Source organism: Micropterus salmoides, unplaced genomic scaffold (assembly GCF_014851395.1).
Source record: "Micropterus salmoides isolate LMB-PRFRI ecotype aquatic unplaced genomic scaffold, ASM1485139v1 Ms_hic_scaffold_17, whole genome shotgun sequence".
NCBI classification, from domain to species: domain Eukaryota; kingdom Metazoa; phylum Chordata; class Actinopteri; order Centrarchiformes; family Centrarchidae; genus Micropterus; species Micropterus salmoides.
The window spans coordinates 4,077,527-4,090,943 of record NW_024040817.1 but is presented as its reverse complement, the minus strand read 5'-3'; the positions used below and the strand labels follow the sequence as shown (position 1 = coordinate 4,090,943).

The window sequence follows — 13,417 nt, the reverse complement described above, 5'->3', positions numbered from 1 at the left end:
GCTTGCAGAGGGATTAAATAAATCAAAACAACCCACAGAAATGAAACAGCTGTAACTGGATTTAATATTCAACTAGTGGTAAAATAGTAAACTATTATATGAAATTATAATGAATATAGTAATTAATATATTAACATTATACTAACAGTATACTGTTAATTGAACATTATACTCTTTATTTAAAGGGGACCTATTATGCTTTTTCATATTCTGTCATTACTATAATGTTACAATGTCAGATGTTCACGTTAAACACGGCCAAAGCTTCAAATAATGTCAAAGTATTTAAAAGAAATCCCATTGAGCCAAAACCTCAGATATCTCCCTGTTCTGAATGCTCTGTTTTAAACAGTTTTTCTACTAACAGCCCTATTCCTGCAGCAACCTGGTAAACACATAAGACAACGGCCAATCAGAAGACAGTGGGATTTGGAGGGGGGGCCTTAAAGAGACAGGAGCATCTACAGCTTGTTTCAGACAGAGGCTGAAATGAAGGCCTGCATGAAGAACCAGTATAAGATGAACTTTGAATCATGCAAAGCTGCCATAGAGGAGTCACAGAACTACAATATAGGGCTGGAAATGCAGTATAATAGGTCTCCTTTAATGTTATAATATTATGCTAATACAGTCATGTATACTAGTTCCTCCTCCAGGTTGTGGATAGAGCCTGTGCAGTGGACAGATGTAGATTTAGATCCAGTGTGCCAGTATTTGCTCCTTTTAGTCGTCTCCTCCGTAGAGCATCACGCACCCCTTGTTCTCTTTTACATCTGTTTTACTAAAGTTATTGTTATACATATTGTTTATTCGACTTCGTTCAAGTAGAGAAAAGTAGACTAATTTTCATTCATTTGTTCCATTATAATCGAATCGCAATCAAAATATTGTCCACAATAATTGCAGTATGACTTTTTCTCGTGCAGCCCTATACAAATTTAAGGCCCTAAAAAGTCTTAAATTTGGTGAAGTTTGTGTTCTAGTTCTTAAATAATTTTAAACGGGTCTTAAGTTTTCAACTTCCATGTAACGCTAATGCTCATTGAAATGCTCCCGCAGCGCTTTAGAATGTGTTTTTCCTCCCGCGGTGTTGTAGTTCTTTCTTTCGCTAGTCCAATTATAATTTGCTGTGTTACGACTACAAAGACCAAGATGCAGCTGTCGTGTTATTGCTGCGAGTCTCTTTCGGATTGTACCGCACATATAAAACGGTTTTATTCTCCAGCTGTGCGAAAGTGCAACCTTAGCAACTCTTGCCTGAAAGAATCAGAGCTTAGGGGCTGGTTTAAACCAGTCGCTATCAGCGTTTTTGAAGCCTACTGTCGCTGCTTAATGAATGAGTGTCGCTCCTAAACTTTCACGCGATCATTAATGATTTCAGTAAGTTATGGTAACACTGAGCGCATGGCTGTGTCCCTCTCCTCATTCAAAGTTTGCGGAGGATAAGATTAACATTAAGTTGTCGGGTTACAGCTCAGTCCTGTACTGCACATCTTGCATCTCTTCTTCCTGCACTCACTCACAGAACTCGTCATTTTTCTGGCTATTTCCACCTGTGATCCTTTTTCACGCCAGCAGGCCAGCTTCTTAATTACGTAGCTTATCAATGTCAACGTCCATCCCGGTGTTTCATTGTTCACATTATCCAGTGCCAGATTTGTAAACATCACCCAAACCTAATTTGAATAAATTTATTTACTCTGCACGTCTGTTTCTTTTTTTGACGTTGTGATATAGGTCTTAAATTTTGTAAAGTGGTCTTAAAAAGTTTAAAGTTTTAAATTTGACAAGGTGAACCCTGCAGAAACCCTGTCTGTTGTGCTACTTTATATTTACACCGAGCGGACAAAGAAAACTAAGGAAGTTGAACCTGCTAAGTTTTGAAAATATGTGTCTTTTAATCGTTTCCAGATATCAGTTGTAGTATGATACGAGTTAGCATAGCCCCGATCGACCTGAACTCCCTTAAGAAAATAAGCATTTTAAACGTTTGCTGGTCGTGTTGCGGACAGACCTGACAAAGAATGAAATTAGACATTTTACTAATCAGCAATACGATGTTGATATTTTGGAATCTCTTTATCTATGTGAACACACCATAAGCAGTGCACTGGTCTGCATGGCTGTCGTCCCAGAAGGAAGCCTCTTCCAAAGATGATTCACAAGAAAGCCCGCAAACAGTTTGCTGAAGACAAGCCGACTGAGGACGTGGATTACTGGAACCATGTCCTGTGGTCTGATGAGACCAAGATAAACTTATTTGGTTCAGATGTTGTCAAGCGTGTGTGGCGGCAACCAGGTGAGGAGTTCAAAGACAAGTGTGTCTTGCCTGCAGTCCAGCATGGTGTTGGGAGTGTCCTGGTCTGGGGCTGCATGAGTGCTGCTGGCACTGGGGAGCTACAGTGTAGTGTAGTTTGCTGTCCATGTAGAGTGAACTAGATGTCTGTGTGTTGTTTATATGCTCTGATAATTATAATCCAACACATCTCTGTAGTAGCGTCCATGTTGATTCCACATTCAGACTTAAGAGCACATGAACACACACTGAAGTCAGAAGAACAACTTAACAACTCGTAAAATGGGACCACCAGAGGAGCACCTGAATGCACCGTGAGCCTCTTGCAATTTGCGACCCTCACCACTAGATGCCACTAAAACTTACACACTGAACCTTTAATGTACCGTACAGTACAATACACCAAACAACTAAAAAATGATTCTGCCCCAACATCCTGTTTTGGTCTGGGACAGGCCAGAGAAACTTGTCCTCCTCCTCCTCCTCCTCCTCCTCCTCTCTGGTGTCCTGGACATCTTCTTCACATCTCTCTGGATCCGTTGTTCCAAAACTGAATGAACTTACTCAACCCTTTTATTTATCTATTGAAGGTTGTGATTGGTTTGTGACCAATTATGACTCTTTGTGTTTCCACCTGGGTAGCTGTGAGCTAACTGAGCTCAACCTGTGCTGACTTGAGTGAACAATATTGAATGTTAGTGCTTTCTAAATGACCACATGGTGTAGGCAATGAGAAATGAAGGGATTTGTGTGTAGAGTTTTGCAGAGACAGTTCAACAAACCTGAATCATGTGTTAAAGCAGTTTAGGGAAATGGGTGTGCTTTTTGACAAATGGCATTATGGTTTTATAATTGTTGTTGAAAAGCCTGATTATTTTGTTTAAGCCTTCAAGAAAAACTGCAATTTATCTTTAAGACACCAGAGAACATGAACTGACATGTCAGGTTCAGCAAAGTGCAGCATGACCTGCCGTCAGTCACCAAAATGTTGGATGGACACCAGAGAAAATAAAATCCTGGGGAAGTGTAGTACAGACTAAAGTGAATCAAACTAGTCTATTAATAATGTAATTTATTTAGAAGCTGCAGTCACACCTTTCACTGTATACTGGTGATTTCTAGTTACATCAGATCAGAAGTAAAAGTACTCTATTACAGGTAAAAGCAATGCATCTGTAAAAGTGTCTTTAAAATGTATTTCTAGTATTAAAAGGTACCTCCAGTACAAGAACCTTAAAACTTTACTTGAGTCATTTATTTTCGTGCCACTTTCTACTTAAACTCCGCGACATCTCGGAGGGAAATATACTTTACATATGAAGTGTTTATAAAATATAATGTTTTGTTTTAAATATAAATGAAGTACTGCTGAAACGATTAGTCAATTAATTGCCAACTATTTTGATGATTGTATAAAAACATTTCATCGTTTCAGCTTCTCTCATGATAATTTGCAATTAAAATCACTTTTGTGTTTGATTATTTTCTGATGGACAGATGATACATAATTTTTATTTTTTATTTAGTTTATTTACTTACTTGTATATGTTGACTACCTCTGGGATGAACAGTGTTGTGTTGTCTAAAATAAAGAGAGTGCTGCTCTTTCTGCTTCTTAGTTCATCAGATAGGACTTTGTTCTTTCTACACAAACTTTTATTTTGAAGGTGTGGGAAGACGTGGTACCGGAAGCGCATTTCCTTCCTTTGTCAGCACGCCAACGTGTTCGTGTGTTCCCGGAGTGAACTAGAGCCTGTATGTTTGGATAAACCTTCTTTTATACAGTCAGTGGGATAAACGTGTTAAAGTGGAAACTTTGGTTTCACCTTTCATCTCCTGTTAGCCACGAATGCTAACTGAAGTTAGCTTAGCTTGCTAGCTGGAAATAGACGGAACTCGGCCACACAGCGCTGGTTGGAGGAACTCTGAGTCCAAACTGTGTTTTTCATTTGTTTAAAATGTCTAAAGTCCAGATGCTGAGAGGTTTTATCAACCAGCGACTAACTGCGGCTGCTGAAGAGATATTTGGGCTGTTTGAAAGAACGATATCAGAGTACGAGGAGGAACTCTGTCGTTCCAAAGAGGAGAACCAGAGACACAGGAAACTACTGGACGCTGTTTTCCAGCCTGAAGTCCGGTTACACAGAGCAGGTTTGTCCTCTTTACTGCTTATTCTCACTGCAGACTGCTGCAAACCTGCTGCCACTGGAAGATTTTTGTGCCCATAATCTGAGTTTTACGGTAACGACAGCCAGGGTTGAGAGGATTACTTCAAAATGTTATCAGGTACTAATTGTTAACATCATCCAAGTACCACAAAATAAAAGTAATGTAACCTGATTACCGTTGGATTACTTTGAAGCCAAAAAGGCAAATGAAGCCAAGAGAGTGTCAACAATGCGTTTCTGCTCAGTGTATTTTTAGAGAAGTGTGTACAAAATCATTCCCATGAAATCAAAATCCCTGTTTAAATGTTTTTATGCTTTGCACTATGTCACCACTATGGCAGTATCTGGCCCATCCATGGTCTCAGTGTTTCCCCTAGGATGGAGTTGTAGCAGCTTCACGTGAAGCGAAAACATGCTTGCCTTTGGTGTGGGAGACCTGGGTTCGATTCCCACTGTGAGACACCCACCATTGTGTTCCTGAGTTGCTCCAGAGGCGTGCGACCTCTGACATGCATAGCAATTGTAAGTCGCTTTGGATAAAAGCAAAATGAATAAATGTAATGCTTTTGCTGTATTTAAAAGCACAAAGACAGGGAGGGACTTGTTGCAGATATTGATTGGGGTTTTCAGTATCCAGTAGTGCTGAATATGCGTTCTGCCCCCAGCCTGTCAGGCAGACTGCGCGGACTGGTTCAGCTCTCAGTGAGTAAACTCTGCGGCCGAACCGGAACCGAACTCGGCCTCCGAAACCGACAGAGGCCAATTTTGACAACAGGGAATACAGGACTGAGGTGGTTTTCTTGCCGGATTTGACTCTTTGCACATCCGGGACTGACTCATCTAATAAAGGGCAGCTAGCAGCACGGCTAACCGAGCTAACTAGCTACAGATACAGTTAGTGTTTTACAGTGTTTCCCACAGGATTTTAAGAGAGTATGGTGGGTGGACCTCGGACCCTCTTTACTTTTAATGAACACGTCATATGTTTTATACTTTCTGTGAATATGATTTTATCCAATTAATATTTTGAATAACGGATGTTGTCACATGTGTATCCTCGCGCTAAATTCATCAAGTCCGACCCAGTTTCATAAATTATGTTGTATGCAGTTTGTCTGTCACGTAACATGAAGACTTCACAGCCTCTCTTCCGGTTGGACTCTCATACTGTAACACTGGTCTTTGTAAAGAGAGAATATGGCAGGAGTTGCTAACCTGTCTTTCAGCTCGAGCTGGTCCGTTACAGTTACCATAAAGGCTATCATATGTGTGCACTCCAAATTTATTTGCAGCTAGCTTAATCTCCTTCTCAAAAACGAGTGACAGAAACAGACTGTTAAGGTTACTGTAGTTACTTTAAAAGAAAGGCGGTTGTCTGAAGTCGGATGCCAAAGTGTGTGAGCGTGTGAGCTTACAGCAGTGCGGAGCAGCTCCCACAAACGCAACGTTAGAGGTCTGAAACGTTATTTTGAGGTGTAAAAATATTTTTGGTTCAGCCTATGCCGGAGCAAATTAGACTGTGGTGGGCCACCACGGTCTTGTTAATTAATCGAAAACAGTGGGTTTAGCAAAAAGTAAATGTATCTGTTCATCAAGAAACTCTGTAAATCACCTCGATACTATATTCCCTGTTGATCTCTGTGTTCGGTCCTGTTCCTGCTGTGTTCACTGGGAGGCTGCTGATTTTTTTTTTTGAGGGACATAAAACATGTTTTTTCTTATTCTCCACAGACGTCCAGCAGCTGTTGGTGAGTAAAGAAGAGGTTCCACCTGAGCAGCAGCAGTGGAGCCCCAGGCTGGACCAGGAGGACCCACCAGAGCCGTCGCACATTAAAGAAGAACAGGAGGAACTCACGACCAGTCAGGAGGGAGAGCAGCTTCCAGAGCTGGAGGAGGCTGATATCGCCAACTTCCCAAGTAAGTTACTGTAGTGAATGGGTCTTCCTCTATGTTGTTGTCCTCTTTTGTTATATTTCATAAATGTTGCCAATATGTGGGTCAATAAGCTGTAGACTGAAGACGCTGTGTACCTGAGTCTCTGGGAAAATGACAATATATCTAAATTGAACGTTACGAAGCAAACAGTGCCTGTCTCTAATTTAAGCACAAAATCACAATATATTCCACATGCTTTTCTGCAATGTTAGTTTACCTGTCCCAAGTCTTCAAACAAGTCTCAGGATTCCTCTCACGGATTGACCTCCAAGATCCACATCAGTCTGGTTTTAAGGTTGGCCACTCTATTGAAACTGCTGTTCTATGTGTAACAGAAGCCCTAAGGTCAGCTAACGCTGCAGCCCAGTCCTCAGTTCTTATCCTGCTTGACTTATCAGCTGCCTTTCAATCACAGGATGTTGCTATCCGCACTCTTAGCAATGGGCATCTCGGGCAGAGCTCTCCTGTGGTTTGAATCCAACCTCTCTGGGCGTTCTTACAATGTTTTCTGGCAAGGACAGTTATCTTCCTCCCACTGCCTCTCCACAGGGGAGCCCCAGGGCTCAGTGCTAGGGCCCCTTCTCTTCTCAATTGACACCACCTCACTGGGGCCGATCATTCGCTCACATGCCTTCTCGTACCACTGCTATGCAGACGATACGCAACTCTACGTATCCTTCCCGCTAGACGTCCTTTTCAGACCATGTTGCCCGTTTGCTCTATGCAACATAAGAAAAATAAGGCCCTACCTTACACAGTATGCCACCCAAGATCTGGTACAGGACAGGATTATGTCTCAACTCGACTACTGCAATGCCCTCCTAGTGGGTCTATAAATGGTTCAGAACTCAGCAGCATGTCTAGTTTTTGATCAGCCCCAAAGGAGTCATGTCACTCCATTACTCAGTGACCTCCACTGGCTACCCGTGGCCTGGAAGTAACATTAATTATCTACATTTCTTTACTACCTTCGCCTCCAGTGTTGAGAGCATCAGGTAAAAGCTTAGGCTAAACTGGTGTACGGCTCTGTCCTGGATACATACTGCACATCCTGATAGTTAGATAATAATTTACTTTTCAGATGAGTCTGAAAAACTTGTTAGTTAGGAAAGGACGGTGGTGACCATGGAGCAGCTGATGTTAGTTAAGCAAATGAATGATGCAAATTAGTCATTTTATGCTAATGAGGAGACGTTTCTTTAGGATTTCAAAGTACAGTTGAAATGTTTGGTAATTATACAGAAGGGAGGTTCACACGTTGCCTATTTTTTATAATACTTTCTACTAATAAATGTCAAAAGTTGTAAATTTAGACACAAAAGGCAAACATGAATAAACCTATTTAAAATGATTCTGACATTATATCTACAGGGTTGTTCCTGCTATATGGCAGTAAGGCCCGAAACAGCTCGGGGGCTGTGCCATGAATGTAAAATAATTGTGGAGAGCATCAAAACTAACAAGTTGGCTTTTCCCAGATCTAATGGTTATAGCTCCTCCCCAGAAGACTTCTTTAGCAAGTTTAGCTTTTTGGTTGTTGTTTATTTATAATCTGCTCTAGCTTTTCCAACTTCTTGTATAGATATGGAAAATAATAATGGTCCACAATTACACGAAATTATATATATTTATTTACTGGAAAACACAATTTTCTGGGGTTAGGACCCCCATACCCACCCGCCCACATTTGTTTGCAACATGTTGTCTCATGAAATTTTCACCAGATGTTGGTAACAACCCAAGTAATCCATATATACAAAGAAACCAAAACAAAGAAGTTCAGAAATAAAGTTATGTGTAATAATGTGAAATGACACAGGGAAAATGGGAATAAGTTTTTAGGGTGATGTGCAGTGCCAGTTCTCCTCCAAACATGGTGTGTATTATGGCATCCAAAGTGTTAGGGCATTAATAATGCTGCAATTAAGATACTGTAGAATTTCCAGTTGCTCTCTTGTGGTACCATTGTTATGGAAAATGTAAAAATCTGATTCATCCTAATCTGCTGTTTGCTGGAGTGGCATGTAGTACAGTATCAAAAGTGAGTACACTCCTCACATTTATGTAAACCTTTGATTTTATCTTTTCATGTGACGACGCTGAAGAAATTACACTTTGCTACAGTGTAAAATAGTGAGTGTACAGCTTGTATAACAGTGTAAATTTGCTGTCCCAAAATAACACATCACACAGCCATTAATTAATTTGCTGGAGTGGATGTAGTACAGTATCGGACAAAAGTGAGTACACTCACATTTTAGTAAATGTTTTATCTTTTCATGTGTCAACGCTGAAGAAATGACACTTTGCTACAATGTAAAGTAGTGAGTGCTACAGTGTAAATTTGCTGTCCCCTCAAAATAACACATCACACAGCCATTAATTTCTAAACTCAGGTCTGAGTGGACAGATTCAAGGAAAGGTAGTGTGGTGCGGTGATTTTAATTCTCATAATGTATTATGGGGAAGCCTGAATACAGGTGCAAATGTTGTGATTATTGAGGAGTTTGTTGAATTGAATTCGCTTGTTTGCGTTAATGATGGTAGAGGTACAAGATATGACTGTTGTAGAAACACAGAGAGTTCTTTGGATTTAACATTTGTATGGAGTGGAGTGGCAGGTATTACATCCTGGGAGGTGTTAAGTGACTCACCTATGGGTAGTGATCACTTTCCCATAATTACAACAGTTGGAACTGATGTAACTAAAGAAGATGAAGTGCAGGTACCAAGATGGAGGTTAGATAAAGCCAACTGGGAATTATTTCAAGTTTTAGCTGATAGGCAGTGTGGTGAATTAGATGAAAGGTGTTTGAATGATGTGGAATTACTTAACTCTGAACTTGTGTCTGCTATTCTGCAGGCAGCTGAGGTCTCAGTTCCAAAGTCTGGTGGAAGAGGACTTAAAAAGTCCATACCATGGTGGAGTGAGCAGTGTAGTGCTGCAATTAAAGAGAGAAGTAAGGCATTTGAGCAGATAAGGAAGAATCATACACTTGAGGCTTTAGTCCAGTAAAAGAGAGCGCAGGCTGTTGTTAGAAGGACTGTTAGAGCTGCTAAAAGGGCTTGCTGGGGGGAGTATTGTAATACTATTGGGAGAGAAACTAAGCTGTCAGATGTCTGGGGAGTTATTAGGAAAATGAATGGTATAAAAAGGAATTATTCTATGCCTGTTTTGTTTTGTAATGGGCAGGTTAGTAATAATGAAAAAGCAGAGTTGTTGGTGGAGACTTTAGTTAAAGTGCACAGTTCTGAGAACTTGTCAGACACTGCCAAGTGCCGTAGAGAGGAGGCTTTAGCTGAAAATCCAGGAGTTAGTGTTCAGAAGAGAGTCTGAAGTCGGGACCTTGATATGCCTTTTTCACTTTTTGAATTAAAGAAAGCCGTCTGTAATGTGAAGCAATCTACGCCTGGCAAGGATGGTATTTGCTACTCTGTGCTTGGACATTTAAGTGACAGGTCTCTAAATGCTGTCCTGAAGCTTTTCAATTTGGTTTGGGAAACAGGAAGGATTCATGGTGGAAACAGGCAGTCATAGTGCCAGTGCTGAAGCCTGGTAAGAGTGCAACTGACCCTTCTAATTACAGGCCCATTGCGCTTACCTCGCAGTTAGGAAAAATGCGACGCAATTCTATGTTTGGAGTCAGAAGTGAGAAAAGCCCAAACAAACAAAGAAATAGTGGTGGCTGCCTTTTTTGATACAGAGAAAGCTTTCGATATGTGATGGAAGGAGGGATTGTTGATGAAGCTTGAGAAGCTTGGTATTGGAGGTAAGCTTTCTAATTGGGTACTGGATTTTTTATTTGGAAGAGAAATTGAGGTTAGAGTTGGCACGGCCTATTGCAGTACGTATGCTGTAGAGAATGGTACAGCACAAGGCAGCGTCTGTAGTCCAGTACTTTTCAACATAATGATAAATGACATTTTCAATCGAAATTGACGGAAGTATAGGCAAGTCCTTACATGCAGATGACGGGGCCCTTTGGGTGCGGGGGCGTAATCTGAAGTACCTGGAAAAGAAGATGCAAGATGCAATTGTGGTGGTGTAGGAATGGGCTAATAAGTGGGACTTCAGAATATCTGTTGCTAAGACCCAAGTTATTTGCTTTTCAAGATGACATGAAGACATCATATTAAAACTTTACGAGCAAAAGCTGGAACAAGTGAGTGCTGTGAAGTTTTTGGGAGTTATATTTGACGAGAAACTTAGCTGGAAGCGGCACATAGAGTATGTTCAAAACAAATGTAAAAAACTTACAGGGTAATTTGTTGAGGTGTTTGTCTGGTCAGGACTGGGGAGCTGCGAGAGGAGTGTTGTTGAGGATTTACCAGGCTCTCATGAGGTCTTCCCTTGATTATAGCTGTTTAGCCTATATGGGAGCTGCTGAAAGTCATTTGATGAAGAGAACAGTCACAAGGGTTGCGTATTTGTTGCGGAGCTTTTACATCGTCTCCTGTTGCTGCATTGCAGGTTGAGTCTGAAGAACTTCCGATACGGTTAAGGAGAGTTAAGCTAATGTGTGCGTACTGGGTCAATCTCCAGGGTCATAGCTGTGTTCACCCAGCAAAAGCTATGTTGCAGGATTGTTGGGAACATCAGGAGTCTTGTCTACTGTGGATTGGGGGTATTAAAGCTCAGAATGTAGACCTGACACAGTTTAAGTTCAGTTCGACTGTGCCATGTTCATCTATACCTCCATGGTTGTTTGTTATGCCAGTAGTGGACTTGCAGCTACAACTGGCACTGAAAAAGAAAAGTAGGGGTACCCCAGAATGGCTTGTTGTTCAAAATTATTTTGAGGAGCACCTTGTACTGTATACTGATGGGTCTAAAGATCCCAACAATGGCAGAACAGGAGCGGCAGTGAGTATTCCACAATATAACATAACAAAATTAAAAGAAGAACTTCTGATGATCTTGCAGTGTATACTGTTGAACTCACTGCCATTGCTTTAGCTCTTAATTGGGTGCATATGAATTACATTGGAGGCATAAACAGAGCTGTAGTTGCCTCAGACAGTCAAGCTGCGTTGCAGACATCTTTACTGCGTGCAAAGAAATGTGGGAGGGGGTAGGTCTAGGGATGGCAGTGCTGACACATTTGAGGATTGGCTATTCAGGTCTCAATAGATCTTTGTTCCGTATAGGGAAACATCAGACAGGAGCCTGTGATTATTGCGGTCAGCCAGAAACAGCTGAGCATGTCCTAATAGAGTGCAGTAATTACATGGAGGAGCGTAATTGTTTAACATCAGTCCTCCATAAGGAAGGGAAAGCGCTTACTTTAGTTAATCTCTTAGGAGATGTATCTAAAAGTGTTAAAAATCAAGTTATGAGGTTTCTCAAAAACACGGGGTTGTTTTACCGTATTTAATATGAGCATATTTATACCGTAGGTATAGGTGCGCATAGGTGAATAATTCCCTCTGACTATTCTCGACGACCACACTGCAGTCCGGTAGGTGGCGGTAAAGGCACCTTAAGTTGGTTTGCCAACCGCCAGCTAAACTCTAAAAGAAGAAGACGACGTGGTACCGGAAGCGCTTTTACTTCCTGTGTCAACATGCTAACGTGTTCGTGTGTTCCCGTAGTGAACTAGCGGAGCCTGTATGTTTGGATAAACCTCAGTGGGATAAACGTGCTAAAGTGGAAACTTTGGTTTCACTTCAGACTCATCTCCTGTTAGCCACGAATGCTAACTGAAGTTAGCTTAGCTTGCTAGCTGGAAATAGACCAGAACTCTGATTCGAAACTGTGTTTTTCATTTGTTTAAAATGTCTAAAGTCCAGATGCTGAGAGGTTTTATCAACCAGCGACTAACTGCGGCTGCTGAAGAGATATTTGGGCTGTTTGAAAGAACGATATCAGAGTACGAGGAGGAACTCTGTCGTTCCAAAGAGGAGAACCAGAGACACAGGAAACTACTGGACGCTGTTTTCCAGCCTGAAGTCCGGTTACACAGAGCAGGTTTGTACTCTTTACTGCTTATTCTCACTGCAAACTGCTGCAAACCTGCTGCCACTGAAAGATTATTGTACCCATAATCTGAGTTTTACGGTAACGACAGCCAGGGTTGGGAGGATTACTTCAAAATGTTATCAGGTACTAATTGTTAAAAAATGTAATGAGTAACGTCATCCAAGTACCACAAAATAAAAGTAATGTAACCTGATTACTTTGAGTTACTTTTGGATTACTTTGAAGCCAAAAAGGCAAATGAAGCCAAGATAGTGTCAACTATGCGTTTCTGCTCAGTGTATTTTTAGAGAAACGTATGCAAAATCTTCAGAATCCATTCCCATAAAATCAAAATCCCTGTTTAAATGTTTTTATTCTTTGCACGATTCATTTTCCTGTTGGTTTTTAAGACTATTTTGCAAGTTATTGGTTTAAAAGAGAAAAATAACACAAATTTATTAATCATATATAGCCTAATGATTCATTTAAACAACAACACAACTGATTAATTTTGTCCTTATAACATTTTAAAGAAGAAGAAGATACCTTTTTAGATTTAATTTTCCCATGAAAGAATGTGCTGTTGGTGCGGTGATGGTGCAGTGGATAAGACGCCTGTCTTTGGAGTGAGAGACCTGGGTTCAGTCCCCCACTGTGACCCACCCACCATTGTGTCCCTGAGTAAGACACTTAACCCCTCGTTGCTCCAGAGGCGTGCAAATAGTTAAATGCGTGCAAATAGTTAAATGCATTAATTTGGTGCAAAATTAAGAGGCTATCTCTAAATAACTCTGCACTCTTGTAAACAATGTTGTGCTCTTGTAATCTATTTGATCATAAACCCATTGTATCGCTGTAAATGGTGATGAAACAGCAACAAAAGTCAACAAATGTATTTAATGTTTTTCCAGCAACCCCAAATCAAAGAATAGAAAATAGAACAAGTAATTTTCCTAAAATTTTATTGTTGTTGTTTTTAATTTTAATGGACACATGTAATATGTTTTATACTTTCTGTGAATATGATATAATCCAATTAATATGAATTCCAAACTGTAT

At 40.6% G+C, this 13,417-nt stretch overlaps 1 protein-coding gene across 4 annotated transcripts in view; it reads left to right on the top strand.

Moving 5' to 3' along the window:
• LOC119907216 (oocyte zinc finger protein XlCOF6-like) overlaps positions 1–13,417 on the top strand; it is a 29,896-nt gene that overhangs the window by 8,256 nt on the left and 8,223 nt on the right. Inside the window, exons 1-2 of one of the 4 annotated variants that reach the window (XM_038724922.1) lie at positions 2,466–4,447; positions 6,196–6,381. The exons of 1 other annotated variant lie outside the window; for it this stretch is intronic. In XM_038724922.1, the coding sequence (XP_038580850.1) occupies positions 4,255–4,447; positions 6,196–6,381 (379 nt within the window). In that variant the 5' untranslated portion in view covers positions 2,466–4,254. Of the gene's footprint in view, positions 1–2,465; positions 4,448–6,195; positions 6,382–12,136; positions 12,368–13,417 lie in introns of those variants that run through there. 2 more of the 4 variants (XM_038724921.1, XM_038724924.1) reach the window with 2 other exon arrangements.